Source organism: Taudactylus pleione, unplaced genomic scaffold, assembly GCF_031769625.1.
Source record: "Taudactylus pleione unplaced genomic scaffold, aTauple2 ptg000179l, whole genome shotgun sequence".
NCBI classification, from domain to species: Eukaryota; Metazoa; Chordata; class Amphibia; order Anura; family Myobatrachidae; genus Taudactylus; species Taudactylus pleione.
In genome coordinates, this window is record NW_028284581.1 from 2,783,239 (window position 1) to 2,810,788 (window position 27,550).

The 27,550-nt window shown below is 48.4% G+C and overlaps 1 protein-coding gene across 2 annotated transcripts in view; it reads right to left on the bottom strand.

Annotated features, from left to right (window-relative positions):
• NUP153 (nucleoporin 153) overlaps positions 1–27,550 on the bottom strand; it is a 190,841-nt gene that overhangs the window by 55,332 nt on the left and 107,959 nt on the right. For both annotated transcript variants that reach the window (XM_088475837.1, XM_088475836.1), the window contains 3 exons: positions 11,767–11,848; positions 10,855–10,965; positions 8,691–9,287 (listed from right to left, as the gene is read on the bottom strand). In XM_088475837.1, coding sequence (XP_088331963.1) covers positions 8,691–9,287; positions 10,855–10,965; positions 11,767–11,848 — 790 coding nt within the window. The remainder of the gene's footprint in view (positions 1–8,690; positions 9,288–10,854; positions 10,966–11,766; positions 11,849–27,550) is intronic.

Sequence of the window (27,550 nt, forward strand, 5' to 3'; positions counted from 1 at the left end):
CTTTTTACACGTTGTCCTTATGGGGTATTGTGTGTAGAATTTTGAGGACTAAAATGAATTTATTCCATTTTGGAATAAGGCTGTAACATAACAAAAATGTGGAAAAAGTGATGCGCTGTGAATACTTTCCGGATGTACTGCAAGATAATATCATGCATTCCACTACTGTGCATGGAACTGTACACATGGGAAAACCATGTTGCATTGCAAGGAGGGCACACACATTTATTCTTTTGCATATAGCCTGAAAATGCTAAACAGCTTTATTTTTACACTGCAATTTAGATACGAGCTCCAAATCTAAATCTCTGCAACCACAGTACAACATGGTTTTGCCAAGGTAAAGATGCCCTGCTCTAAACTCAGAATCAGCCCCTTGGACTTAAAAATCTTGCTTGAGAAAAATTTGAACAGTTTACATACTGCAAGTGTCCTTTAGTATTTGTTTCCTGCCAATAAAGGGTATGCAGCCGGGAAGCCGGCGGACCTAATCCGAAAAGCAGGCTTCCCGACTGCTTTATCCCGGCGAGGGTTAAATGACAGGCATCTAAAGTGATGCCGATCGAGGACAACCGCGGGGGGTTAGGGTTAGGAACCCCCCCGAGGGATCTTGGGTCTAGGCGGCGGGGAAGGGGGATGGGGGGGGGGTTAGGTTTAGGCACAGGGGAGAGGTTGGGGTTAGGCACCCCTAAGGGGGGTTAGGAAAGGGAATTTTGTTAGTGAATACTAACAAAAGGGACGATCGGGATTTTCAACCATGTCGATAATTATACCGATTCCCAATAAAGAACTGCCTACCCATCTCTCTTCTCATCCGGTTATAGAGGGCTTCAGTGACAAGTTCTGATATAAAAACACTGCCCCTGCCCCCCCGAAGTGGTCACCTTTGGCTGGTCTGCATAAATGTCCTGCCTTCTTTCTGGTATTACACTAAAAAGGTGGGAGGGTGTGGAGAATGGCCACAATCTTTGTGTTTAGCATGGGGCTGTTTTAAGGTGGGTACACACTAGACGATGTGATGCGATATCGTGACAGATTTCCCTTGAACTCTCCCCGGCACTCCAGGACACGATATGGCGCTAAAAAGTGTCTAATCTGACCAACGATCTATTGTGCGTCCTCATTTATTTCCAGTGCATCGTGTAAGAGATTGGCAGATCTTGCCTGTTGTAGGTAAGATCTGAAGATACGACAGACGGCCCACGGGTATGTGCATCGGCGTCATTATCGTGAGTGGACACTCACGGTTTGGAGATTTTATACGATTTGTTGTTCCAATGCATAGAAATCGGGCAAAATATAGTCTAGTGCGTATGCACCTTTACTCTACTAGACTCCATTAGGGACCTCCAGCAGTACCTTGGATTCTCGATCTTGAGTAAAACAAGAGATATGGTAAGAACTTACCTTTGTTATCTCTGTTTCTACGAAGTCCATAGGGTCCACAGGGTTGACATTGGGGTATAGCTGGATCTGGATCCATGGGCACCACGCAGTTAAAGCTTTGCTGCTCCCAGGATGCACTTGGGTCCGTCCTCCTCTATACCCCGCCCCGGCCACAGGCACCTCAGTTGGTAAGCAGCTAAGGCCGGAGGAGGAGACTAAACAGAGAGAAGGAAGACTGGAACACACAAGAAACCATACTCACAGAAATGGGAGACGGAAAACCGGTGACCAGCCACACAGCCCATTTGAAGCCAGGTGCGTCAGGGCGGGCGCCCTGTGGACCCTATGGACTTCGTAGAAACAGAGATAACAAAGGTAAGTTCTTACCATATCTCTTGTTTTCTACTTCAGGGTCCATAGGGGGTCCACAGGGTTGACCTTGGGGATGTCCCAAAGCAGTTCAACTAAGGGCGGGGACGCTCCTGTGCTGAAAGGAGTACCCGGCGCCCGAAGGATGCATCCTGAGAGGCGAAGGTGTCAAACGCATAGAACCTCAAAAACGTTTGAATTGAAGACCAAGTGGCCGCCTTACACAGCTGAACAGCGGAGGCGCCACGTCTAGCAGCCCAAGAGGGACCCACAGAACGAGTGGAATGAGCCTTAACAGAGGCTGGCACAGGTAAACCCTCCTGTGCATAAGCCTCACAAATAACGGAACGAAGCCAACGGGCTAACGTTTGCTTGTTGGCAGGCCAACCCCTCTTGTGAAAACCGAAGAGGACAAACAAAGAATCCGACTTCCTAACCGAAGCAGTCCGATCCACATAGATTCTAAGTTCCCGGACTACATCTAAGGAAGCCTCACCAGCTGAAAGATCAGGCGACTGAAAAGCTGGCACAACAAGTTCCTGATTAATGTGGAACTTCGAGACCACTTTGGGCAAAAACTCAGGACGAGTGCGGAGCACCGCTCTGTCCTGATGAAAAATCAGAAAAGGAGGGCGACAGGAAAGCGCCCCCAACTCTGATACCCTCCTGGCAGAAGCAATTGCCAGGAGAAAAACGGTCTTGAACGTCAGCCACTTGAGGTCCACCACCTCAAGAGGCTCAAAAAGATGACCCTGCAAGACCCGTAGCACCACCGCCAAGTCCCAAGGAGCCACAGGAGGCACGAAGGGAGGCTGTATCCTGAGAACACCCTGGAAAAAGGTGTGAACATCCGGTAGTGTAGCAATCCGTCGCTGAAACCACACGGACAATGCAGACACATGAACCTTCAGAGAGGCCAGGCGTAAGCCGAGGTCCAAACCTGATTGAAGGAACTCCAAGATTCTGGAAACCCGGAACACCTGAGGATCATAGTTTCTGGATTCACACCACTGAAAGTAAGTGCGCCACACCCTGTGGTAAATCCGTGCGGAGGCAGGCTTGCGTGCCCTAAGCATGGTACCAATGACTGAACTGGAGAAACCCCTAGACCTCAAGACGGCTGTCTCAAGAGCCACGCCGTCAAAGACAGCCGACCCAGATCCGGGTAAAGGCAGGGCCCTTGAGACAACAGGTCCCGACGCTGAGGAAGAAGGTACGGAGCGTCGATGGAGAGACACCTCAGATCGGAGTACCAAGGACGTCTGGGCCACGCCGGAGCAACCAGCACGAGCGTGCCGCCGTCCTGCTTGAATTTCCGCAGAACCCGAGGAAGTAAGGATATCGGAGGAAACAGATACGCCAGGTGAAACGTCCATTTCACCGACAGCGCGTCCACCAGACTGGCGCCTGCGTCTCTTGTCCTTGACCCGTAAACGGGCAACTTGTGATTGTGACGGGAGGCCATCAAGTCCAGCTCCGGCAGCCCCCACCTGTCCACGAGTAGCTGAAACACCTCTGGGTGAAGCGACCATTCCCCGGGATGCACGTCGTGACGGCTGAGGAAGTCCGCCTCCCAATTGAGGACTCCGGGAATGAAGACTGCCGAGATCGCTGGAATGTGACACTCCGCCCAAGCAAGGATGCGAGACACCTCCGACATTGCTGCCCGACTTCGAGTTCCTTCTTGGTGGTTGATATACGCCACCGTGGTGGCGTTGTCGGACTGCACCTGAACCGGCCGTCCGTAAAGAGCGGGACCGGACGACTGCAGGGCCCGATAAACCGCCCGCAGATCCAGAATGTTGATGGGAAGAAGAGCTTCTTCCGCAGACCAACGACCCTGAAGTGACAACGAGCCGGTCACTGCCCCCCAACCCCGAAGACTGGCATCCGTCGTGAGCAGGACCCAGTCCGGGATCCAAAAGGGACGCCCCTCGACCAGATGAGCTGTCTGAAGCCACCAAGCCAAAGACTGCCGAACCTCCGGGGACACCACCAGCAACTGAGAGCGGATCCGGTGAGGTAACCCGTTCCATTCCGATAGAATCAGCCCCTGCAGAGGCCGGGAATGGAACTGGGCAAATTCCACCATGTCGAATGTTGACACCATGGAGCCCAAAACCCTCATAGCCGAATGGACCGACAGGCGGCAACTGCTCAGGCAACTGTGTATCCTCAGCTGCAGGGAGGAGGAGACCTTCTCCGGGGTCAGGAAGATCCTTTGCTGCCGAGAATCCAGCAGGGCTCCCAAATGAACCATCCGCTGAGATGGAATCAGGGAGGACTTTTTCCAATTTATCAGCCACCCGTGCGCTTGCAGGCAAGCGACCGTCAAGTGGAGATGATGAAGCAGTACCTCCGGGAAACTGGCCAGCAACAGGAGGTCGTCCAGATACGGTAGTAGCCGTACATTCTGGTTCCGAAGATGTGCGGCCATGACTGCCATAATCTTCGTGAACACCCTCGGTGCCGTGGAGAGACCAAAGGGTATCGCCCGGAACTGGTAATGGTGTTGAAGGATAGCGAACCTCAGATACCGCTGGTGCGAAGGTGCTATCGGAACATGGAGGTAGGCGTCATGGATATCCAGGGACACCATGTAATCCCCCGGTTCCATCGCCAAAATGATGGAACGTAACGTTTCCATCCTGAACTTGGGAACTCTGAGGAATTTGTTCAGAGACTTCAAGTTGAGAATAGGGCGATGAGAACCATTGGGTTTCCGCACCAGAAACAGAGAAGAATAGAACCCCGTCCCTCGTTGTAATTGAGGAACGGGAACAATGACCCCTGCTGTCAGCAAGGACTCTATAGCTTCCTGAATCTGTAAAGACTTGGTCGTTTCCTGAGAAGGACTCGTGCAGAAAAACTGGTGGGGCAGTCTGTGCCGAAAAGACAGGGCGTACCCCTGGGAGACCACTTCTCGAACCCAGGCATCCGTGGTGGTATTGTGCCAGCACTGGGCAAATAGAAGAAGTCGGCCTCCCACTCTGGTGTCCCCCAGAGGGAGGCCCGTCCCATCAGGCAGAAGGTTTATCTTCCTGCTTGGAAGAAGGGCGCCTGGCACTCCAGGGCTGCTTCTTGGGCTTAAAAGCGGCCTTGGTCGTCGACTGCCTCTGGAAGGACTGACCTTTTGCCTTGCCCTGGACCGGAAAGGACCGAAAAGCAGAGCTCCGTACCTTGGTAGGAGCAGAAGCCGAAGGGAGGAAGGCTGATTTAGACTTAGCCAGAGTGTCCACAATTTTGTCCAAGTCTAGACCAAAAAGCAACTCCCCATGAAAAGGTAAGGCCTCCAGTCCCTTTTTGGAGTCAGCGTCAGCTCTCCAAGACCTCAGCCACAAGGACCGAAGCGCCGACACAGCTGCAGCCGACACCCGAGAGGTTAGCAGGCTTGCGTCTAACGATGCTTCCCCAATGTAGGAAGCCGCATCCCTCATTTGACCTATCAATGCTCTCTGGATCTCCGGAGCATTTTCCGGAAAGGTATCCTCCAAAGCATTGGCCCAGCTCTCGATGGCCTTAGCCACCCAAGAGATGGCCATGGACGGACGGGCCACCGCCCCCGAGAGAGAGTAGATAGACTTCAAACAAGTCTCCACCTTCCTGTCCGTGGGATCCTTCAGGGAGGAGATCGACGGCAAAGGCAGCGTAGCGCTTTTAATTAAGCGGGTAACGTGGGAATCCACCGCTGGAGGAGTTTCCCACTTCCTGCAATGAGCCTCCGGAAACGTATAGTTCGAAGCCAACCGCTTCTGCGGTTGGAACCTCTTGCTGGGCAACTGCCATATGATCCGACAATTGATCGGACAGGGGAAAAACCGTCGAAGCTACCTTGGCCTTTTTAAAATTTGGGTATTTTGACCTGGGGGCGGGCACATCCTCCTCAATGTGAAGGATGGCCCGCACCGCCCTAACCAATGCCGGCACATTAATGGAAGACTTAGCCTCCATCTCCTGGGCCCGTGGGGGCAAATCACTGTGCAACATATGTTGAAAAGCCAATGACGAAGCCACCAGACTCTGAACAGAGCTGGAGAGGACGTCCACCCAAGGCGGGGGTACTGCCTGAGGATACCCCTGAAAAGGTACCATCGACTGCTGCGGCACCGTGGGGGTTTGCACGTATACCGGCAAACCCGCATAAGGACCCACAGTCTGAGACCCGGGAGGAGACTGCACCAGACGAGTCACACCCGGGGAACGGGGCATGGTAGGCTGGGGCAACGCCCTAGAAGGGGCGCAGTCGGGACCGCAAGTCGGTCCGCGATTGATGCCAGCACTTGCGTAAACATTGCCCACGGAGGATCCTGCGCCACCGGGGGTTTAGAGGGTCCAGGTACCAACTGGCACCGCCCGCACAGACCGCCCTCAGACAATTCTGCCCAGTCAACCCCTGCCGAACAGCGTCGGCAGGATAACAACACAGGAGCCTTGGAGCGCTCATTCCCCTCATCAGACATGACACAAACTTTTTTTTTTTGCAAAAAAAGTGTCTCACCGAAACGAGGTAAGGCGTATAACACCCACGCACTCCCAAGTATGCAACCCAAACAGCCCACAATATGGTACTGAGGAGCACACCGCAGTATGTGACGGACCTCACAAATACGTAGATTTATATAAGTGAGGTACACAGAAAGAACACCCCTCCCCCACGCACCTGCGGGCCGTAGGAGAAGGAAAGGGATAGGTAAAAAGCTGACAGTAAGTAGAAAATAAGCACAGACAGCAGCACTAGCAAAAGTTACAAACCATGCAGAGAAGTTATACTCACTGCACCTTCCGCTACAATCAACCTCCCAGATTCAGTGTCTGGGAGGGCTATAGCGCTGCGAACACTGTCCTTTGCAGGGGGAGAGGTACGCAGGGGGACTGGTCCACTGGAAGCCTGCCTGGGAGCTCTGCGATGCTGCCTGAGGAAGATGGCCGCCGGAGAGCTCTGAGGAGGAGTGGCCGAGTGAGAACAGCCCAGCGACGCCAGCACACATGAGAGAAGGCGCGCTGGGCTGAGGGGAGGAGCGCTGAAGCAGGGAAGGCTGCCTCCCCTGCTAGTACTAAACCCTCGGGGAAGCCGGTTCTTACACCCCGGGGGCCAGCGGACACGCGGGGTATTCCTGAAGAGGGGGAGCCCGCCGCCGCTACTAGCGCCGCCGGTCTGTCCCCAGAGACCGGCGGCATGAAGACTGCATTTTCCCCGCGTGCAGCGCTGACAGCGCTGCACGCGGCTTACCTGGCGCCTTCAGTCCGGCAGCAGTCCTTGGGTGGTCCCGGAGCCACGCTAGCACTGACTCCGGGGTCCCGCTGCGATCCCCGGATCAGTACCGGCGTCGCAGCGCCAGCGGGGCTGTTGGAGCGGCAGCATAGACGTCCAGATGGACAGTCTGATGCTGCCGCTCTGAAGACAGTAAAAATAAAATAAAATCATCATCTTTTTTTTTTTAAATAAAGAATAAAGCTTAGGGGCTGCTTATGCAGCCCCACTGCGCAGGGTGACCCGACTCCGGCCGGGCACCAACTAAAATTGAGGTGCCTGTGGCCGGGGCGGGGTATAGAGGAGGACGGACCCAAGTGCATCCTGGGAGCAGCAAAGCTTTAACTGCGTGGTGCCCATGGATCCAGATCCAGCTATACCCCAAGGTCAACCCTGTGGACCCCCTATGGACCCTGAAGTAGAAAGTACCTGACCATATTCAAATAGGTAAGGATGCACTTGGAGGATATAAGATGGTCTACCATAGTTATCCTTTATAATGAGCAATCAGGCATAATGTGATGAAATGTATGGGTAAGTACTTAAATAGAACATAAAAACAAGTCAACACAATTAGTGATAATTTAAAAAAATAAATAAAATTATTTATTGCAGATTAGCCATTTCAATATCAGAAGTCTATTACCTACTAGTTGGGATAACCAGCGATGCCTGGGTTGAAAACTGGACCCTGAGGTACACCTGCAGCCTTTGTTTACATTGTCCTCACCTATAACCCTATTCCATTGATCCTGAAAAGGACCCCACTGTTAGATAACAGGCATGGTAACAGTGGCGTAACTACCATGGGTGCAAGGAGTGTGGCTGCTATGGTGCCTGTGCTGCCTGTTCACAAGCTTGGGGAGGGGTTAGGCACCACTGGGGAGGGGGCACTTAGGGTTAGGCACTAAGGGGGGGGAGGGTATGGTTTGGGCACCAAGGGGGGAGGAGTTAGGTTTAGGCACTAACGGGTAGGGTTAGGGTGCCAGGTGGGAAGGATTAGGATTAGGGTGCAAGAAGGGAGGGCTAGGGGGAGAGTTAACATACTTACCCAACCAGTCGTGATCCCCAGCAACGGGATGCCGCTGTCTGCATTTTGACAGCAGGCATCCCGGCTGCCGGGATTTCATTCACAACCCGCACAGACTGAGGTTAAAAGGATACTTTTGTAGCTTTCACACAGGTTTTGGCAGACTTTCACAATCCCTAAACTGGATTTATTGGAAATGGTCAGTGTGTGGCCCTGACTAAATTCAAACCTATGCAAAAACCTAATCTTGGTCAAACTACACCACCATGCCAAATTTGGTGGACCTAGCTCCACAAATCTGGCCGTGCATAAAAGACAGACAGATTTTCTCCCTTATTATATAGATTATCTACACAAAATTAACAGTTGGAGCACCATGTTCTAGTAGCATATTTACTGCAACCAATAAGGAAAGTGCTCCAAACCACCATGTAACAACTCTAACCCTTTTACATAGATACTGAGTCTGCATGATTAGAAGTATGTCAAATGCACCATAAATCAGATACCAAAAGGTAAAAGTATACAGATCGATAGCAATAAAACACAAATGGTTTTGTCAAACCTGTATAAAACACTTCTATACTTGACATGCATTTTCAGACTTCAATTGCATTATATGCAGCACTGTATTAAAGCAAGGTGGTCACTTACCAGGTTTTGGAGAGGTACAAGCCACACATTTGCTATCCTCTGCTTTATTCTGCACGAGGCACATAGTACACTCCCATGAGCCTATAGGTTTTCTGGCAAGTTCTTCAAATGTAACGCTTGGAGAAGTTGTTTGGATGCTAGCAGGAACCACAGGTTTATCTGACTTTGTTGCAGGAAACAAAAGCAATGCAGCTTTAGTCCCAGTCCCAGGTTTTGGAGTTTCACAAGCCACACATTTTGTTGAGTCAGGTTTGTTCTGTACTAAACAAGTATCACACTCCCAAGTTCCGGCAGCAACTTTAAACTGGTCTACAAATCCTTGCATGCTTTTCAAAGGAGTTGTATTTTTCGCAGGTGTGCTTGGTGCTGTAGTAGTAGACTGCTTTGTGACAATGGCAGGTTGGTCTTTAGCAGTGCGGCAAGCTACACATTTAGAGTCAGAGGCCTTGTTCTCGATCAAGCAGCATGTGCAATACCAAATTCCCAGAGCCTGTTTACAGCTCTCTCCAAGTGTCGGTGCAGGCTTTGCAATGGGGGATGTGCTTTTACTAGGACTTATAGTTGAAGTAGTCTGTTTGGAACTCAAAGAAGAAAAGTCTAAAGGGAGAGGAGAATAAAAATTTTTTATAAAACATTGTTGCATGGCCACTTGTGATTACTACATATATAATTATATTATTGTATTTTAGCCTAGAAACATTTTAAAAAACTGCAAGATATATGGTGGGTTTATACTCTGATAGAAGCTGGAAATAATACAACATGCCAAACAGCTAATGGATAAACTCCACACAACACCACAATGATCTGCAGATAGTAGCAGCCCCCTATCTACACAAACTGGGTAAAAATTACTTATATGCTTATTAGTGCAGAACATTTATACAACAGATCAAGCCAGAATACAAGAAGATACACCCAAATAGTATTAAGTATTTATTTTCCAGAAAAAAAAAAAATAGGTATACAAAACAGCTTGTACCAAAAACATGTTACACACTGAAGTGTAAAGGTGCGTACACACTGGGCGATATTACTGAGCGATTGCACGATTACGACATCGTAATCGTGCAATCGCTCAGTAATCGTGCGCCAAAATGTAGGAAACGACCAGCGATGCGCGCGCCCGCTGGTTGTTTCCGACATCGTCCATCGCGTGAACATACAGGCCAATCTGCCGATAACGACAGGTTTGGCCATGTTCAGGAATGATGGTGTGCGCCTGCACTGAACGACTGATAGTTCAGTGTAGGCACTGCAGGGGATCAGGAACGACAGTAAGATTACAATGTCGTAATCGTACTGTCTATCAATATTTATTACAAACTTGAAACTGCCATCCTTTACTTGTATGTTTAGCAGATAACAGTAGCAGTTCACAAAGCATCAACAAATCAGGTTCTCTGTGATTGCTTATTTTTGTTGAATATATACGAGAACAAAAATAAACGGCTTTTTTGCCTTCATCTAAATTTATCATATTGGTTTGACATTTACAAGATTTGAAATGTAATTTTCTATAAAAAAAATAAATAAAAAAAAAACACCCTAAAAAGGAGTAATTCAAAGTACTTGATGCTTCATGAATTACAGTCTGTGTAAACGAGCCTATCCATTAGCAGATAAATTTGAATGATGAATCCTTCAGTCGTTCAATCTATCTTCTAAAGGATAGGCTCTGAACGATAAAAATGCACACTCCCGTGGCCGACAAAATTGGGTCTTTTGTCTTTCCAACATGTTGGTCAATTATCGTTTATAGCTGACAGATTAGAAATATCTGTTGCGGTAAACGACGGACGAACGATTTTTTAATGAAATGAATAGAAACATAAAAAAAAAAATCCACTCCCAGAATGAGGTCATGCAATATCGTTAGTCGTTCGCAAAAATCTGTCATGTACATGACAGATATCTGTCACAGCAGCCCCAGGAATTTTCAAAAAGATAAATATTTTGTCTTTTAGAAAGATCTGCTAATGTATAGGCCCCTTAAGGAGTGTCAATAACTTTTCCAATACTCTGATCACTGGAGTTAACATTTGGTTTGGGACAGAAATAAAAAAATATTATATTAAACATATGCATACTTAAGTATTTTGAGATTTTTTTGTATCATTAGCTCTCACAGTTCCAGCTGATCAGGATGCTAGGATTTTCTCACCTGGACTCCTCAAAATGTCGAGCACACTTCCTTCCTTTAAAGTTTTTGCAGGTTTACAGAATCCACCATGTTCCTCCTCAGTATTGTTGTTAACCACAACAGAAGCTTTAGCTTAAGAAAGAGTAAAACATTTAATGCAGAACAGTAAAAATCAAACTTAGAAGAAAATAGCACCTAGACAAAAAACAGACTTGCAAGATCTCAACATCATAAAGCTAACAAACTAAGAGGTAAAACTTAGTTTTTTTTAAAAAAGTAGTTACAAAATGTTTTGAATGCAAAATTGGCTTACAGTATACTATACACAATGGTAAGACAAAGTAACCTGAGCTTTACTTATGCTGGGCATACACTATACAATTATCTGTCAGATATTTGTCCTGGCTGGTTGGAATGAAAATCTGGTAGTGTATGGGATCAAATGATAAGCGACCATTTGCTCATTAACACTGAAAAACACTCAAAAATGTTTTTTGCAGACAAATTGGTTAAATCAAAACATATTTAAGCAATTTGAACAATCGTTTTTGTCCATTTTCATGTGTTTGGGACCAGATAATCGCATCTCATTTGCTCCCATACACTACCAGGTTTTCATTCCAACCAGCCAGATTGGACAGATATCTCACAGATAATTGTATAGTGTATGCCCAGCATTAGGCCTATTATCAGAATGAACAGATTGAAGAGTGAAGTAAGATCATATGCGATGTTAGTTCAAGGGGGGGACATACAATCTAGAATACTTTATACCAATCATGTCAGTCACTGACACCAGAAGCTATCACCTGTGGCAGTCAGTAGGTGCTTATAAAAAAAAAATAATAATCACATACACAGATGTCAGGTCTGGTTAAAACTGCAAAAAAATAAATAAAAAAAAATAGTTAAATATTACCCTAGACTACTTACGAGAACTGGTCATAGAGGTGGTCTTATTTTGGGATGGAAAAGACGTTCCTTTCATAGCTGGTGCACTAAATTTGAAACCAACCTGTGAAGAAGAAAAACTTGTAATAAAACAAATCAATCCCACAGACTGCTTGCAATTTCCATTTTGCCAATAAAAATAGTTTTAAAAACAAAATCTTGAAGACCGCTGTTAAATATACTTAATAAAAATATAGGCAAACAAGATACAATGTAGGTTTATAGAAGAGGCAAAACAAACAAATACACTAATAGATTATGTTTTAAAACTAACATACTTGACATCATCCTAAGACTTTATTAAGAGGGAGATAACTGTTCTATTGAATTTGTTATATCACTATTGCATCTGGAGCATCTTCTCAGAGGACAGTTTAATTTAGGCTTCTGTAAGGGCTGAGTAAGTGCATAGAGTTCCTGAGTATTAGACCTTAACCTGAAAGGAAACAAACACATACCTACAAATACCTCTCTGTAGAAAGCAAGTGCCTCACCCTATTAATCAGTTACACCATTATTCTGCGTTCCAGTATATCCCGTTTAAGACCAGAGGGAAATTTAAAGGTCTCATGCCATTTTTTTTTTTAGAATGCATTTCAGGATTTTGCAGTACAAAATACCTGACTGTGTATACCAGAAAAATTGAAACACCTCCTTTCCATCAGACTAGAGCAACAAAAGGATGTGGCATGGACTCTACCAACTCTCTGAATAACTGTGTAGATTGTGGACCATTATTATGGAGGCATGGTGTACACTGTTTCCAAACATTCCCTGGTGGTAGAACCCTGCCACTGATGGCATGTTGAACTGCATCCCGCATGTGTTCTATTGGGTTCAAATATGATGAACGAGGGGGCCAACCCATGATGCTAAACTCAAGATGAATGCTCCTTCAGCCATAATCTGTGGCTATGGACCTGTGCAGTGGTGCATTGTTGTGCTGAAAGAGCACATTATGCAGAGATGTGAGACTCGAGACTGGGTCACATCTGTTTGCTTTCACAGAAGGGAATACCCAGGTCCTTCGCAGATTTTGAATAATTTTGAGGAGCTTCAGACAATTACCACTGAGACACTAAATGTTGTAAATCTATTTGAGCTGAACGCTGATGCTTACTATGAACCCATTAGGAGTAGATATTTGATCATATTTGGGCCCGATTGGGTCGTGATTAATCAGCTGAAGAACAGCGTTACACACCTACTATCGATTATAAGCTGGAAATCATACCTCTATGGGTTATGAAAAAATTTTGATACCTACTCCTGATGAAGTCGAAACATGTAGAGTTTACCAGTTACGGTTCCATTGACCAGTTGTGTGAAGATTCCCTTCCTATTGAGCTCACACATGTTTAAAGGTGAGGGTGGGTCAAAAAAAAAAAAAAAAAAAAAAAAAAAAATCTCTTCTACACGGGCCTTGGCTCACTGATTTATTGGATCTATGTTATGTTTTTTACTTTGTTTATGTGAACCAGAACTTTTAAATGTTGAACCTGTTTTTATCAAAAATAAACATATGGCATCTTTCCTAATTGGCCTTCTGTTGGGTGATTTTCTGGTGGGGGGTATATCCACAGGATCCCTCACGGTCTAGTATCATCACAGTTCAAAAGAAGAATACCTTATTTAAACATTTAGAGGACAGACTTTCACATTTAAGCAACCTGCTAACTCAAAAGGTCTTAATTTAAATTTACATAGCGCACTTATCGCTGTGACAAAATGCTGCATTAAAATATATAAAAAATGTACTACTATCACCATAGGGTTAATACCCAAAATAAAAAAAATTAAAAAAAGACCAATTTAACATTTCTAAACTTCAAACCCATGTATATGCAAAAAACTTCTAAACGTCTGTGGCCACAGAACTTAAGATGTTTATTATAAATAATCCAGTAAACTTAATGAGGAGGAACGAGCATGCGCTTGAAAAATGTTTAAAAATTCAACTGTTATTGGTTGATGCCCATTAATGGGTAACATTTGTTATAGCTGACCAGACAAGCATGTAGTTCAATTTTTATGCTCAGCAGCAGGATTGCATTCACTGATACCACCAAGTCCTATTCAGATAAATGGGATGCGTTTCCTTTAATTGCAGAGTTGGGAGTTGATGACTTCTTTATAAATATCAACAATGTTCAACAAGCCAGAAAAAAATCCCCAATATTAGTCACACGAAACATTGAAGATAATTTAAGCGGTTTGCCTGTTATATATAAAACACAGACCTTCTATTAGCAGAAATATGAAGACATAATTCTAGTTCTCATTGATTCCTTTGTATGCCTCAGTCAGCAACACATGTATATTTAGGCAGACTGATCACTATTAAGACACTGGAGCTTGCAGCGCTTCATACCTTACATGTGAAAAGCAGTGCGTCTTTCTGACAGGTGCTGTGAACGGAGAAGCATCTCTGCACCTGTTCCACTCTTCAGAGCTACTGAAGATATATGTTGTGGTTATGCACGCTGCAATGCTTAGAGGAGACTGGTCCCACAGCTGTATTGGTACTAGTATGAAGTCAAAATTGGATCAACGGGCTTGAATCAGTGCTGTACTGCAGCTTGATCAGCAGTTACAGTGCAAAAAATGGGCAGGAACACACTGGTTATTTACTTCTAACATGCAGAAGCCAGGTGATTAAATCACATAACCGGTTTCTCCACCTCAGTCACAAGGTGGTTTCTTCAGAGGTATACTTCATACAAGATGTAAATGAAGGAGTCTTGTGGGAGTGTGTGATTGGCCAATCCCAGGAGCTTGCTTGTGTACCATGGTAAAAGAGGGCAGGACATGAGAAAGGAGTGTAGAATGGAGCTGGGATGTGATCTTTCAGGAGAAGAATGATTGTAAAAATATGAGATATGGTAAGAACTTACCCTTGTTATCTCTATTTCTACGAAGTCCATAGGGTTCCACAGGATACCTTGGGGTATAGGTGTGACGTCAGTCGCAGGGCACCAAAGAGTTAAGCTTTCAGCCTCCCAGGATGCACTAGGTCCCCCTCCTATACCCCGCCCCCGGGCCAAGGCACCTCAGTTAGTTACCAAGCCATAGGCCGGAGGAGGAGAAGGAAGAGAGAGAACAAAGATCTGGACACATACAAGAATCACATTCTCACCAGAGGGAGACGGAAAACCGGTGACCAGAGCAAAGCCCATCTGCAGCACAGGTGCGACAGGGCGGGAGTCCTGTGGAACCCTATGGACTTCGTAGAAATAGAGATAACAAGGGTAAGTTCTTACCATATCTCATATTTTCTACTTCAGGGTCCATAGGGTATCCACAGGATACCTAGGGGATGTCCCAAAGCAGTATCCTTTAAGGGTGGGGACGCTCCTGTGCAGAAAGGAGAATCCGCCGCCCGAAGGAAGCATCCTGAGAGGCGAAGGTGTCAAACCTGTAATACCTCACGAAGGTATGGACAGAGGACCACGTAGCAGCCTTGCAGATCTGAACTGCCGAGGCACCACGTCGAGCTGCCCACGAAGGACCCACAGACCTAGTGGAATGAGCCTTCAGAGAAGGAGGGACCGGTAGGCCTTCATGAAGATAAGCTTCAGAAATAGCCATACGGATCCAGGCTGCCAAAGTTTGCTTTGAAGCAGGCCAACCCTTTTTAGGAAAGCCATAGAGGACAAACAAAGCGTCCGACTTCCTAAACGAAGAAGTGCGGTCAACATAAGTCCTTAAGGCCCGCACAACATCCAAAGAGGCCTCACCCACGGAAAGACCCGGTGAGTTAAAGGCCGGAACAACTATTTCCTCGTTAACATGAAACTGGGAAACAACTTTGGGAAGAAACTCGGGCCGAGTGCGGAGCACTGCCCTGTTCCCATGAAAAACCAAGAGAGGGGGTCTACAAGAAAGAGCCCCTAACTCAGAAACACGTCTGGCCGAAGCAATGGCCAGAAGGAAAACAGTCTTAGCTGTTAGCCATTTAAGATCCACTAAGCCCAGTGGTTCAAACGGCGGTCCTTGGAGAGCCCTCAGGACCACAGCCAAATCCCAAGGCGCCACAGGTGGAACAAAGGGCAGCTGAATGCGGAGAACACCCTGCATAAAGGTGCGCACATCCGGGATTGTAGCAATCCTACGGTGAAACCAGACAGATAGGGCCGAAACCTGTACCTTCAAAGAAGCAAGGCGAAGCCCATGATCTAGTCCCGCTTGCAGGAAGGCGAGAATCCGAGACAGACGAAACTCCCGCGGTGCATAACCTCTCGGTCGACACCACTGGAAAAACGTATGCCACACGCGATGGTATATCCTCGCGGAAGACGGTTTCCGAGCTCGTAACATGGTACGCACCACAGAGCTGGAAAACTCCCGGGACCTCAGCATGGCCGTCTCAACAGCCACGCCGTCAAAGACAGCCGAGTCAGGTCCGGGTGAAGGCAAGGACCCCGAGACAGAAGGTCCGGTCGTAGCGGCAACCGCAGAGGACTGTCCACGGACAGACCCTGAAGGTCTGAGAACCAGTGCCGTCTGGGCCACGCGGGAGCTATCAACAGGAGCGTCCCTCCTTCCTGTTTGAATTTCCGGATTACTCGTGGAAGAAGGGAGACCGGAGGGAACAGGTATGCGAACCGGAACGTCCACCGGACGGACAGAGCATCCACCAGAGACGCCCCTTCGTCTCTTGTGCGAGACCAGTACACCGGCAACTTGTTGTTGTGCCGGGACGCCATGAGGTCGATTTCTGGAAGACCCCACCTGTCCACCAGTAGTTGAAAAACGTCCGGGTGCAGGGACCATTCCCCCGGATGAACGTCCTGGCGACTTAGAAAGTCCGCCTCCCAATTTAGCACTCCCGGGATGAAGACCGCTGATATGGCCGGAAGATTGCGCTCCGCCCAAACCAGGATCCGAGAGACCTCTACGAGAGCCGCCCGACTGCGAGTTCCTCCTTGCCTGTTTATGTAGGCCACGGTGGTAGCGTTGTCCGACTGGACCTGCACCGGGCGACCCTGGAGAAACCGCTGTGCCTGCTGGAGAGCATTGAAGACCGCACGGAGTTCCAAGATATTTATTGGAAGCTCCGCTTCTGTCGGCGACCACCTGCCCTGGAACAAGTGTGGACCCGAAACTGCTCCCCAGCCCCGAAGACTGGCGTCCGTTGTCAACAGGACCCAATTTGGAACCCAGAACGGACGTCCCTTGTTGAGGTGGGTCGTCTGTAACCACCACGCAAGGGACAGGCGAACCTCCTGGGTGAGCACAATCGTCTGGGACTTCAGAGACTGAGGCAGCCCGTTCCACTTGGACAGGATCCGGTGCTGCAGAGGTCTGGAGTGAAACTGGGCGTATTCCACCATGTCGAACACCGACACCATGGAGCCCAGTAACCTCATCGCCGAGTGTAAGGACACCCGGCGGCTGTGCAGACAATTGCGCACCCTTGACTGTAAAGCAGAGATCTTGTCCTCCGTCACGAAGATCCTTTGCTGTCCCGAGTCCAATAAGGCTCCAAGATGCAGAATCCTCCGAGACGGGATTAGAGTGGACTTCTGCCAGTTGATTAGCCAGCCGTGCCGTTGCAGCAGTGCAATGGTCAGGTCCAAGTGGTGTAACAGGAGCTCTGGAGATCCTGCCACCAATAACAGGTCGTCCAAGTACGGCAACATGCGGACTCCTTGCAGCCGCAGAGAAGCCGCCATGACCGCCATCACCTTGGTGAAAACACGTGGTGCTGTCGCCAGGCCAAAAGCTAACGCCCGAAACTGGAAGTGGTCGCTGCGGATTGCAAACCGAAGGAACTCTTGATGGCGCAAAAGAATAGGGACATGCAGGCAAGCGTCCTGTATGTCCAATGACACCATGTAGTCCCCAGGTTCCAGCGCCAGAATGATGGACCGTAGGGTCTTCATCCGAAACTTCGGGACCTGCAAAGACTTGTTGAGTGCTTTGAGGTTGAGAATCGGATGATATGACCCATTGGGTTTCTGTACCAAAAATAGATTTGAATAGAAACCCTGGCCCCTCTGGGAGAATGGAACAGGCACTATAACTCCACCCTGGAGCATAGTGTGCAATACCTTCCGCAGCTCCGTAGCCTTGTTCCGGTCTGATGGTAGACCCGTGGTGAAGAATCGAGCCGGGGGTCTGTGCCGGAAGGAGAGGGCGTACCCGTGGGAGACCACCTCCAGAACCCAAGTGTCTGTCGTAGTGAACGACCAACACCGGGAGAACTGCAGCAGGCGGCCTCCCACCCTGGGATCCCCCAAGGGGAGACCCGGACCGTCAGGCCGCAGGCTTGTCATCTGGCTTGGGGGCCGGACGTCTGGTACTCCATGCCTGTTTCCGGGGCTTGACCGATTTCTTAGGGCCAGCCTGTCGAGGAAACGACTGTGGTTTGGGCCTGCCCTGGGCCCTAGATGACCGAAAGGACGATGGTCCAGAACCAGAAGGAGCAGCGGCCGACGGGAGACAAGCAGATTTGGCTGCCGCCAGCGTGGCCACAATCTTATCCAGATCCGGAACGAAGAGAACTTCTCCGGTAAACGGTAACGCTTCCAGACCTTTCTTGGAATCAGCATCCGCCTTCCAGGATCGCAGCCACAAGGTGCGACGAGCAGCTACCGCTGCTGAAGAAATTCTAGACACCAGAGTACTAATGTCTAGAGCCGCCTCGTTGATGTAGGTGGCCGAATCACGGAGATAGCCAATCAACTCCGCCTGTTCGGCCGGACAGTCGGATTCAAAAGAAGCCTCTAATGAATCCGCCCAGCGCTCCATCGCTCTGGCAGCCCAGCAAATGGCCATAGCCGGCCGTGCTGCCCCCCCTGCAAGGGAATAAGCGGACTTCAGGCAGATTTCTACCTTGCGGTCCGTAGCATCCTTAAGGGAGGACATGGATGGCATCGGCAATGTGGCACTACGGACAAGACGGGTCACGTGAGAATCCACCTGTGGAGGGGATTCCCACTTAGCAAAATAATTATCCGCGAACGGATAAGCCACCGCCAGGCGTCTCTGCGGCTGGTATCTTTTGCCAGGTTGTTTCCACGCCTCCTCTAAATGGTCCACCAACTGACCCGAAAGAGGAAAGACTGTGGCATCGCCCTTCACATCTTTGAAAAAGGCATACTTAGATTTAGCCGCTGGGGGAACTTCGTCCTCAATCACCAAGGCTGTGCGGACCGCCCGAATAAGTCCAGGAATATATACTTTGGACTTAGCATCAGCGTCCTTAGTATGGAGGTTCCTGATCGTAAGGATCCAGAATCTCCCCATCATCAGACGTCCCTTCGTCATCCTCATAAGGAGCGGACAGAGACGCCACCGGCCTTTTATGGGGCCGCATCACAGACTCCCCTTGCAACACATCCGACAAGTGCTGTACAGAACTCGTCAGGGAGTTAACCCACGCTGGCTCCTGAGAACCCGGGAGCGGGGAAATAGGGAGACTGTGGGGTACCACCAATTGTCGTGGGAACCCCTGCATGGGTGACGACACCACAGACAGCTGGGACAAACCCATCGGAGTAAACGCGGGCTGCGGAGCTAACTGGCCCACTAAAGCTGTTAAAGCCTGAGCGAAACAAGCCCAGGGCGGCTCCTGTACCGGTGCTGTAACCGTAATAGGCCTCGCCATGGACAAACACTGCCGGCAAAGGCCCTCCGCGCTACCCTCCCCCTCCGCTAACGGTACTTTGCACGTGGTACACTGTAGCCGGAGGGGAAAATCACTTTCAGACATGATGGCACCACGTATGTGACCTCTCTCACCAATTAAGTATTAAATAGGCGAGAGACCACCCTGCAGCACCGCACCGCACCGCAAGGGCTTTAGCAGAAAGAACAGGGACAGTAATAAAGCTGACAGTTTAGAGAAGAAAAGTTACAGGCAGCGCTAGCACAGTCACATACAATGCAGAGAAATAACAATTCCTGCACTAACAGCGCTGATCACTCAACTACACAGACACAGGGCCTGGTAGGACACAGCGCTGCATACACAGACCTGAGCCACCGCGGAGGAGAGGTATGCGGGGGGACCCAGACCACGATGCTTCCTTCCAGACTTCCAGCAGCGTTCACCATGCGTTGCAGAGAAGATGGCCGCCGAGGAGCAGAGAGAAGCTGGCCTGGGGGAGGAGCGCTGACACAGGACCAGTCAGCACAGTGCAGAGAGGGCTGTGTGCAGCGGGGGAGGTGCCGGCTGTGAGACAGGGAAGGCGCGCTCCCCTGGCATGCATTTAACCCCTGGGACGCCGCAGCGCTACCGCGCTGCTGCGGTCCGCTGTCCCAGGGGGTAGTGGAAAGCGCAGGTTCAGTACCTGGCTCCACGCTGCAGCCAGTCCCCAGGGAGCCCCCTGCCTGGGGACTCAGGACCATGTGACCAGCGGGGACCCACCGCGGGACCCCGCTGCTTACCTTTGTCCCCCTTGGATCCGGCCATGGTCCGGAACATCTGGGGTCACCGCTAGCTGTGACCCCAGATGCTCACCAGCATCCCCGGATCGGTACCGGCGTTCTGGTACCGGCGGGGGTGTAGGGAAGACAGCATGGACGTCAGGACTGACTGTCCATGCTGTACATCCAGATGTGCAGCCACAGCTGCACTGAAGAAAGCTTCAGGGGCTCTTCTATAGCCCCCACTCCGACAGGTGCACCCGACGCCGGCCGGGCACCAAACTAAACTGAGGTACCTTGGCCCGGGGGCGGGGTATAGGAGGGGGACCTAGTGCATCCTGGGAGGCTGAAAGCTTAACTCTTTGGTGCTCTGCGACTGACGTCACACCTATACCCCAAGGTATCCTGTGGAACCCTATGGACCCTGAAGTAGAAAGTAGCATTTTCCAAACTTGGTGTCTGTTTCTCCATTTGTTCCAAGCCTCATATCACTCTTGGTTATAGTATTAACAGGTGATGCATTTCAAGTTTAAACACCTACCTTGTGTTGTTGCATAAGATGCAACCACAAACAGGTGGGCTTTCCCTGTTTGTGGGTCCACCCCAAGGCACCTGTTAACCCCTCCCCACCGCCCATAAGGAAGTGGCTGTGACCACCATCACATGCCCTTCGTGTGCACCAAAATGCCCGAAACGTCAACTTATCGAGTGGTTGGTTTAAGACTGCAATGGCACTGAAGTGCTGTGGATCAATGCCGTATACCGGTTTCACTGGACATGTTTATGGGCAGTAAATAAATGAAAAGCATTTTTAAATTTTTTCTATATTGCATATGGAAAGTGCGCATCCTTTTTGTGTGTGAATATATATATATATTTATTAGGGGTGTGCACCGGCCACTTTTCGTGTTTTGGATGTGGATTGGTTTAGCCAAAACCACCCATCCGTGTTTTGGGTTCTGGGTTTTGTGTTTTGGATCTGTAGTTTTTTTTTTTTTTTTCTAAAAAGCATAAAAACAGCTAAAATCACAGAATTTGTGAGTTTTTCTGCTCCTATGCTATTATTAACCTCAATAACCTTAATTTCCACTCATTTCCAGTCTATTCTGAACACCTCACAATAGTGTTTTTATGTCCAAAAGGTTGCACCGAGGTAGCTGGATGACTATGCTAATCGACACAAGTGGGCGGCACAAACACGTTGCCCATCTAGGAGTGAACCTGCAGTGGCAAACAGGATGGCAGTTTGAAAAACTAGTACCCAAACCGTACATAATGCAAAGAAAAAAAAAAAAAAAAAAAAGGAGGTGCAAGATGGAATTGTCCGTGGGCCCTCCCACCCACGTGTTGTATAAACCGGACATGCACACTTTAGCAAACCAATAATATCAGCGCCAGGGTCTGCCACACGACTGTGGCTGAAATGATTGGTTCGTTTGGGCCCCCACAAAACAAGCTGGCAAATAATCTGTCCCTGCACAAACTAGCTCTACAAGAGGCAAGATGTCGTCCTCATCCTCCTCAACCACAGATTCCTCATCCTCACAGAGTATTAATTCATCCCCGCAGGAATCCACCACCACAGGTCCCTCTGTACGTTCTGGAGGCTGGTCTCCCTGGAAGAGTTGATAATTCATTTTTATGAACATCATCTTCTCCACATTTTGTGGAAGCAACCTCCTACGCCTTTCGCTGACAAGGTTCCCGGCTGCACTAAACACTCTTTCGGAGTACACACTGGAAGGGTGGCAACTCAGGTAAAATAGAGCCAGTTTGTACAGGGGCCTCCAAATTGCCTCTTTTTCCTGCCAGTACAGGTACGGACTGTCTGACATGCCTACTTGGATGCTGTCACCGATGTAATCCTCCACCATTCTGTCAATGGTGACAGTATCATATATAGTGACAGTAGACATGTCAGAAATTATTGCCAGGTCCTTCAGTCCGGACCAAATGTCCAAACTTGGTCCTACCTGCCCTGCATCACCGCCAGCGGGTTGCTTAGGATACTTCAGTTTTTTACTGGCAGCCCCAGTTGCAGGAGAAAATGAAGAAGGAGCTGTTGACGTGTCACGTTCCACTTCAGCAGACAGTGTTTTCACCAGCAGGTCTTTGCACCTCTGCAGGCTTGTGTCGGCCGGAAAGAGAGACACCACATAGGCTTTAAACCTAGGATCGAGCACGGTGGCCAAAATGTAGTGGTCTGATTTCAACAGATTGACCACACTGGAATCCTTGCAAAGCGAATGAAGGGCTTCATCCACAAGTCCCACATGCCGAGCGGAATCGCTCCATCTTAGTTCCTCCTTCACTTTCTCCAGCTGCTTCTGCAAAAGCCTGATGAGGGGAATGACCTGACTCAAGCTGGCAGTGTCTGAACTGACTTCACGTGTGGCAAGTTCGAAGTGCTGGAGAACCTTGCACAACAAGGAAATCATTCTCCACTGCGCTTGTCAGGTGCATACCACCTCCTTTGCAAATGTCATATGTGGATGTATAGGCTTGAATGGCATTTTGCTGCTCCTCCATCCTCTGAAGCATATAGAGGGTTGAGTTCCAGCGCGTCACAACCTCTTGCTTCAGGTGATGGCGGGGCAGGTTCAAGAGTGTTTGCTGGCGCTCCAGTCTTCGGCACGCAGTCGCTGAATGGCGAAAGTGGCCAGAAATTTGTCCGGCCCACCCAAAGCGTCTCCTGCCGGCCCCTGTCGCTTTTCAGAAAATTCTGCACCACCAACTTTATTGTGTGAGCAAAACATGGACATGCTGGAATTTGCCCAGATGTAATGCCCGCACAATATTGGTGGCGTTGTCAGATATCACAAATCCCCAGGAGAGTCTAAGTGGGGTAAAGCCACTGGGCGATGATTTCCCTCAGTTTCTCTAAGAAGTTGTTGGCAGTGTCCCTCTTACTGAAACCGGTGATACACAGCGTAGCCTGCCTTGGAACGAGCTGGCGTTTCTGAGATGCTGCTACTGGTGACACTGCTGTTGTTGCTGCGTAAGGTGATACATCTACCCAGTGGGCTGTCACAGTCATATAGTCCTTAGTCTGCCCTGATCCACTTGTCCGTGGTTAAGTGGACATTGGGTACAACCGCAATTTTCAGGACACTGAGGACACTTTTTCTGACGTTCTTGTACAGTCACGGTATCGCCTGCCTAGTGAAGTGGAATCTAGACGGGATTTGGAACCGGGGACACACTACCGCCATCAATTGTCTAAATCCCACTGCACTAATGGCGGATACTGGAAACACGTCTAACACCAACATAGCAGTCAAGGCCTCAGTTATACGTTTTCCTTCAGGATGACTGCTGTCGTACTTCCTCCTCCTCGCTAAGGACTGTTGGAGGGTCAATTGTTTAGTAAAAGTAGTGGTGTTCCTACTTCCTTTCTGGGATGATGAACGACTCCCAGCAGCAACAGCAGCAGTAGACGTAGCAATGCAGGATCCTCCGGAGGAATCCGGTATAGGAGAGTCAGTCATGCCAGTGACATGGCCTGCAGGACTACTTCCGATCCCGACTAAGGAGGAAATTGACGAGGAGGGAGTCGACGGTGTGGTTTGCAGGCGCTTGGATACAACAGGACAAAAGGGATTTAGGTGTCCTTGGACTGATTACGATCTTAGCCAAAGTTTCTGAACTTGGCAGTAACTTTTTATGAACGCGCTGCATGTGACGTATAAGGGAGGATGTTCCTAGGTGGTTAACGTCACCTTTACATATGGTACATATGGCAAGACAGTTGCCCGGATTTGGATAGAAATATTGCCAGACCAAAGAGGTGGAATGTTTGGTCTAATGCCCAGGCATGACAGTGATGGGCTTTTTCATCCCACTGACAACTGTCTCCCCCGGAGCCTGATTTAAACAAACCACATGACCATCAGAATCCTCCTCGCCAACTTCCTCCTCAGCGCCAGCTACACCAGTATCCTCATCCTGTTGTACTTCACCAGTGACATCTTCAATTTACTTATCAACAAGTGGACTGTGGGTGCTCCTTTCAGCACTTGCAAAGAGCGTGCAAATGGTGGAAAGAGCCACCTCTTCCCATCCAGTGCTGGGAAGGTCAGGCATCGCAACCGCCACCACACTTGGACTCTCCTTGGGGATTTGTGGTATCTTCTTAGAACGCACAGTTCTTCGCTGTGCTTTTGCCAGCTTAACTCGTTTGATTTTTTTTTAGTGGGATGAGGGATTCCAGTCATGTGAAGCTGAACCACTAGTCATGAACATAGGGAAAGACCTTAGCTGTTCCTTGCCACTCCGTGTCGTAAATGGCATATCGGCAAGTTTACGTTTCTCCTCAGTTGATTTAAATGTTTTTTTAAGGTAATTTTCCTGAACTTTGTCATTTGGGATTGTATATACCCTCTACTATGACATTGGGCATCGGCCTTGGCAGACAACGTTGATGGCATGATATCGTCTATGTCATGACTAGTGGCAGCAGCTTCAGCACTAGGAGGAAGTGGTTCTTGATCTTTCCCTATTTTATTTTTAATCGGAGAAAGTTTGGTCCTCCATTTATGTTATTATTAATATATACGTGCGGCTAAGGCGCACACAAACACAAAAAATAATTTTCTTTTTGTTGGAGACTAGTGCACTTGGTGGGTTACACCACCCTTTAAGAAATGAGCCAGCCGGCCCTTTACTTATGGGACACAGGCGCACGCTTGTCGCTGCTCCTTTATTGATGCACGCGCAGCTACAGTGCACACAATTCACAAAGAGACAGAAAACATTTATTTTTTATTTTTTGTGAAGCGCACTTTGAGGGTTACACCACCCTATAACAGACAGACGCACGCTTGGCGCTGCTGCTTTGAGGAAGCACGTACAGTGCAATTCACAAACACAGAAGAAAATATTTTTGTTAGAGTGCACTTTGGGGGTTACAACAACCTTTAAACAGACGAGCCAGCCAGCCCTTTACTTATGACACAGGCGCACGCTTGGCGCTACTTTGATGATGCACGTGCGGCTACTGCGCACACAATTCACAAACACAAAAAAAAAATTTTTTTTTTTGGAGTGCACTTATGGGGAGCACCCCTGATGCACAGATCACTCCCTGGACAAGACTACAGCACCCCTCTAGGACTACAGCCTTTATGGGAGACTGCACAACACAGTCCAGCCAGCCCCTATAGACTTTGGAGTGGACACAGTCCCTATGGACAAATTATATATATATATATATATCAGGAAAAAGTTTGAACGGCACTCCGGGACTGACAATATCATATGATATGATATTGTCTTGATAAAAGAGCACATAGGCTCTGAAACGTTGACAACTACTTCAAAAGGTGTACTGTGATTTATAATCGGTCCCAGAGTGCCGTTCAAACTTTTTCCTGCCATTTATGAGTGTTCCTCAGGACGGGCACCTGGGCCAGCTGTTTTTTCAGATCATTTGGAGTGCCGGACTAATACTTCTTTATAATATATACATACATACACACACACACACACATATATATATATATAGGGCCTGGAAACGTTGAATAAATTTGCATTTATTACAAATCCTGGAGTTACGCGCTGTGGTCTGTCCTGCATTGTGACAGCACACTTTGGATCTCTGCATTACTCTCTGTGCGAGCACCCAGGTACCTTACCACACACACACACAGTAGAGGCCTGGCAGAGCATCACCAGGGATGAAGCCCAGAGTCTGGTGATGTCTAATGTGTTCCAGACTTCAGGCTGTAATTGCTTGCAAAGGACTTGCAACAAAGTAATAAAAGGTGAAAGTTAGATTTAGGATTGTTTAGTTTGTCCCATTACTTTCGGCCCCTTAAAAAGTGGGAGGCACATATAGAAACCCTTGTAATTCCTACACCGTTCACCTGATTTGGATGTAATTACCCTCAAATTAAATCTAAAAGTCTGCAGTTAAAGCACATCTTGTTTGTTTCATTTCAAATCCATTGTGGTGGTGAATAGAGGCCAAAATATGAAAATTCTGTCAATGTCCCAATATTTATGCACCTGACTGTAAATGTAAATATATATATATATATACACATTATATATATACACTATATATATATATATATATATATATATATATATATATATATTAGGGGTCAACGGGTTCGGATTTCTGAAATCCGAACCCCCCCCCCCCCCCCCCCCCCGATCCGAGGCAGATCCGAGTCAGGCTCGACTTTTCCCGCCTGACTCGGATCTGAAATCGAGGCAAAACGTCATCATCCCGCCTTCCGAGTCTCGCGGGTTTTGGATCCTATATAAGGTACCCGCGTCGGCGCCATTTTCTCACTCGGCTGTGGACAGTGAAGAGGGAGGGTGGGAGTTAGGGCTGGCTGGGCTGTGTAGTGTAGTGTAGTGTAGAGTAGTGTTGTGCTGTGCTGCTGTTGTCCACTACTTCAAAGTCCATAGGGGCTGGCTGTGTTGTGCTGTGCTGCTGTTGTTAATAGGGGCTGTGTCCACTACTTCAAAGTCCATAGGGGCTGGCTGGACTGTGTTGTGTAGTCAGTTCTCCATAGGGGCTGTGTCCACTCCAAAGTCCTGTGCAGTGTCCCAGTCCTAAAGGGGTGCTGTAGTGTTGTCCAGGGGGTGCTCTGTCCATAAGGGGTGCTCCCCCCAAGTGCTAAAAAAATAATATTTTTTGTGTGTTTGTGAATTGTGTGCGCATTTGCCGCACGTGCATCAACAAAGTAGTGCCAAGCGTGAGCCTATGTCATAAGTAAAGGGCCGGCTGGCTTGACCGTTAAAGGGTGCTGTAACCCCCAAAGTACACTCCAAACCAAAAAAAAAATTATTTTCTGTGTTTGTGAATTGTGTGCGCACTACTGTCACTACATATGATACTGTCACCATTGACAGAATGGTGGAGGATTACATCGGTGACAGCATCCAAGTAGGCATGTCAAGTCCGTACCTGTACTGGCAGGAAAAAGAGGCAATTTGGAGGCCCCTGTACAAACTGGCTCTATTTTACCTGAGTTGCCCCCCCTCCAGTGTGTACTCCGAAAGAGTGTTTAGTGCAGCCGGGAACCTTGTCAGCGAAAGGCGTAGGAGGTTGCTTCCACAGAATGTGGAGAAGATGATGTTCATCAAAATGAATTATCAGCTCTTCCAGGGAGACCAGCCTCCAGAACGTACAGAGAGACCTGTGGTGGTGGATTCCAGCGGGGATGAATTAATACTCTGTGAGGATGAGGAATCTGTGGTTGAGGAGGATGAGGACGACATCTTGCCTCCGTAGAGCCAGTTTGTGCAGGGACAGATTCATTGCCAGCTTGTTTTGTGGGGGCCCAAACGAACCAATCATTTCAGCCACAGTTGTGTGGCAGACCCTGGCGCTGAAATGATTAGTTTGTTAAAGTGTGCATGTCCTGTTTATACAACATAA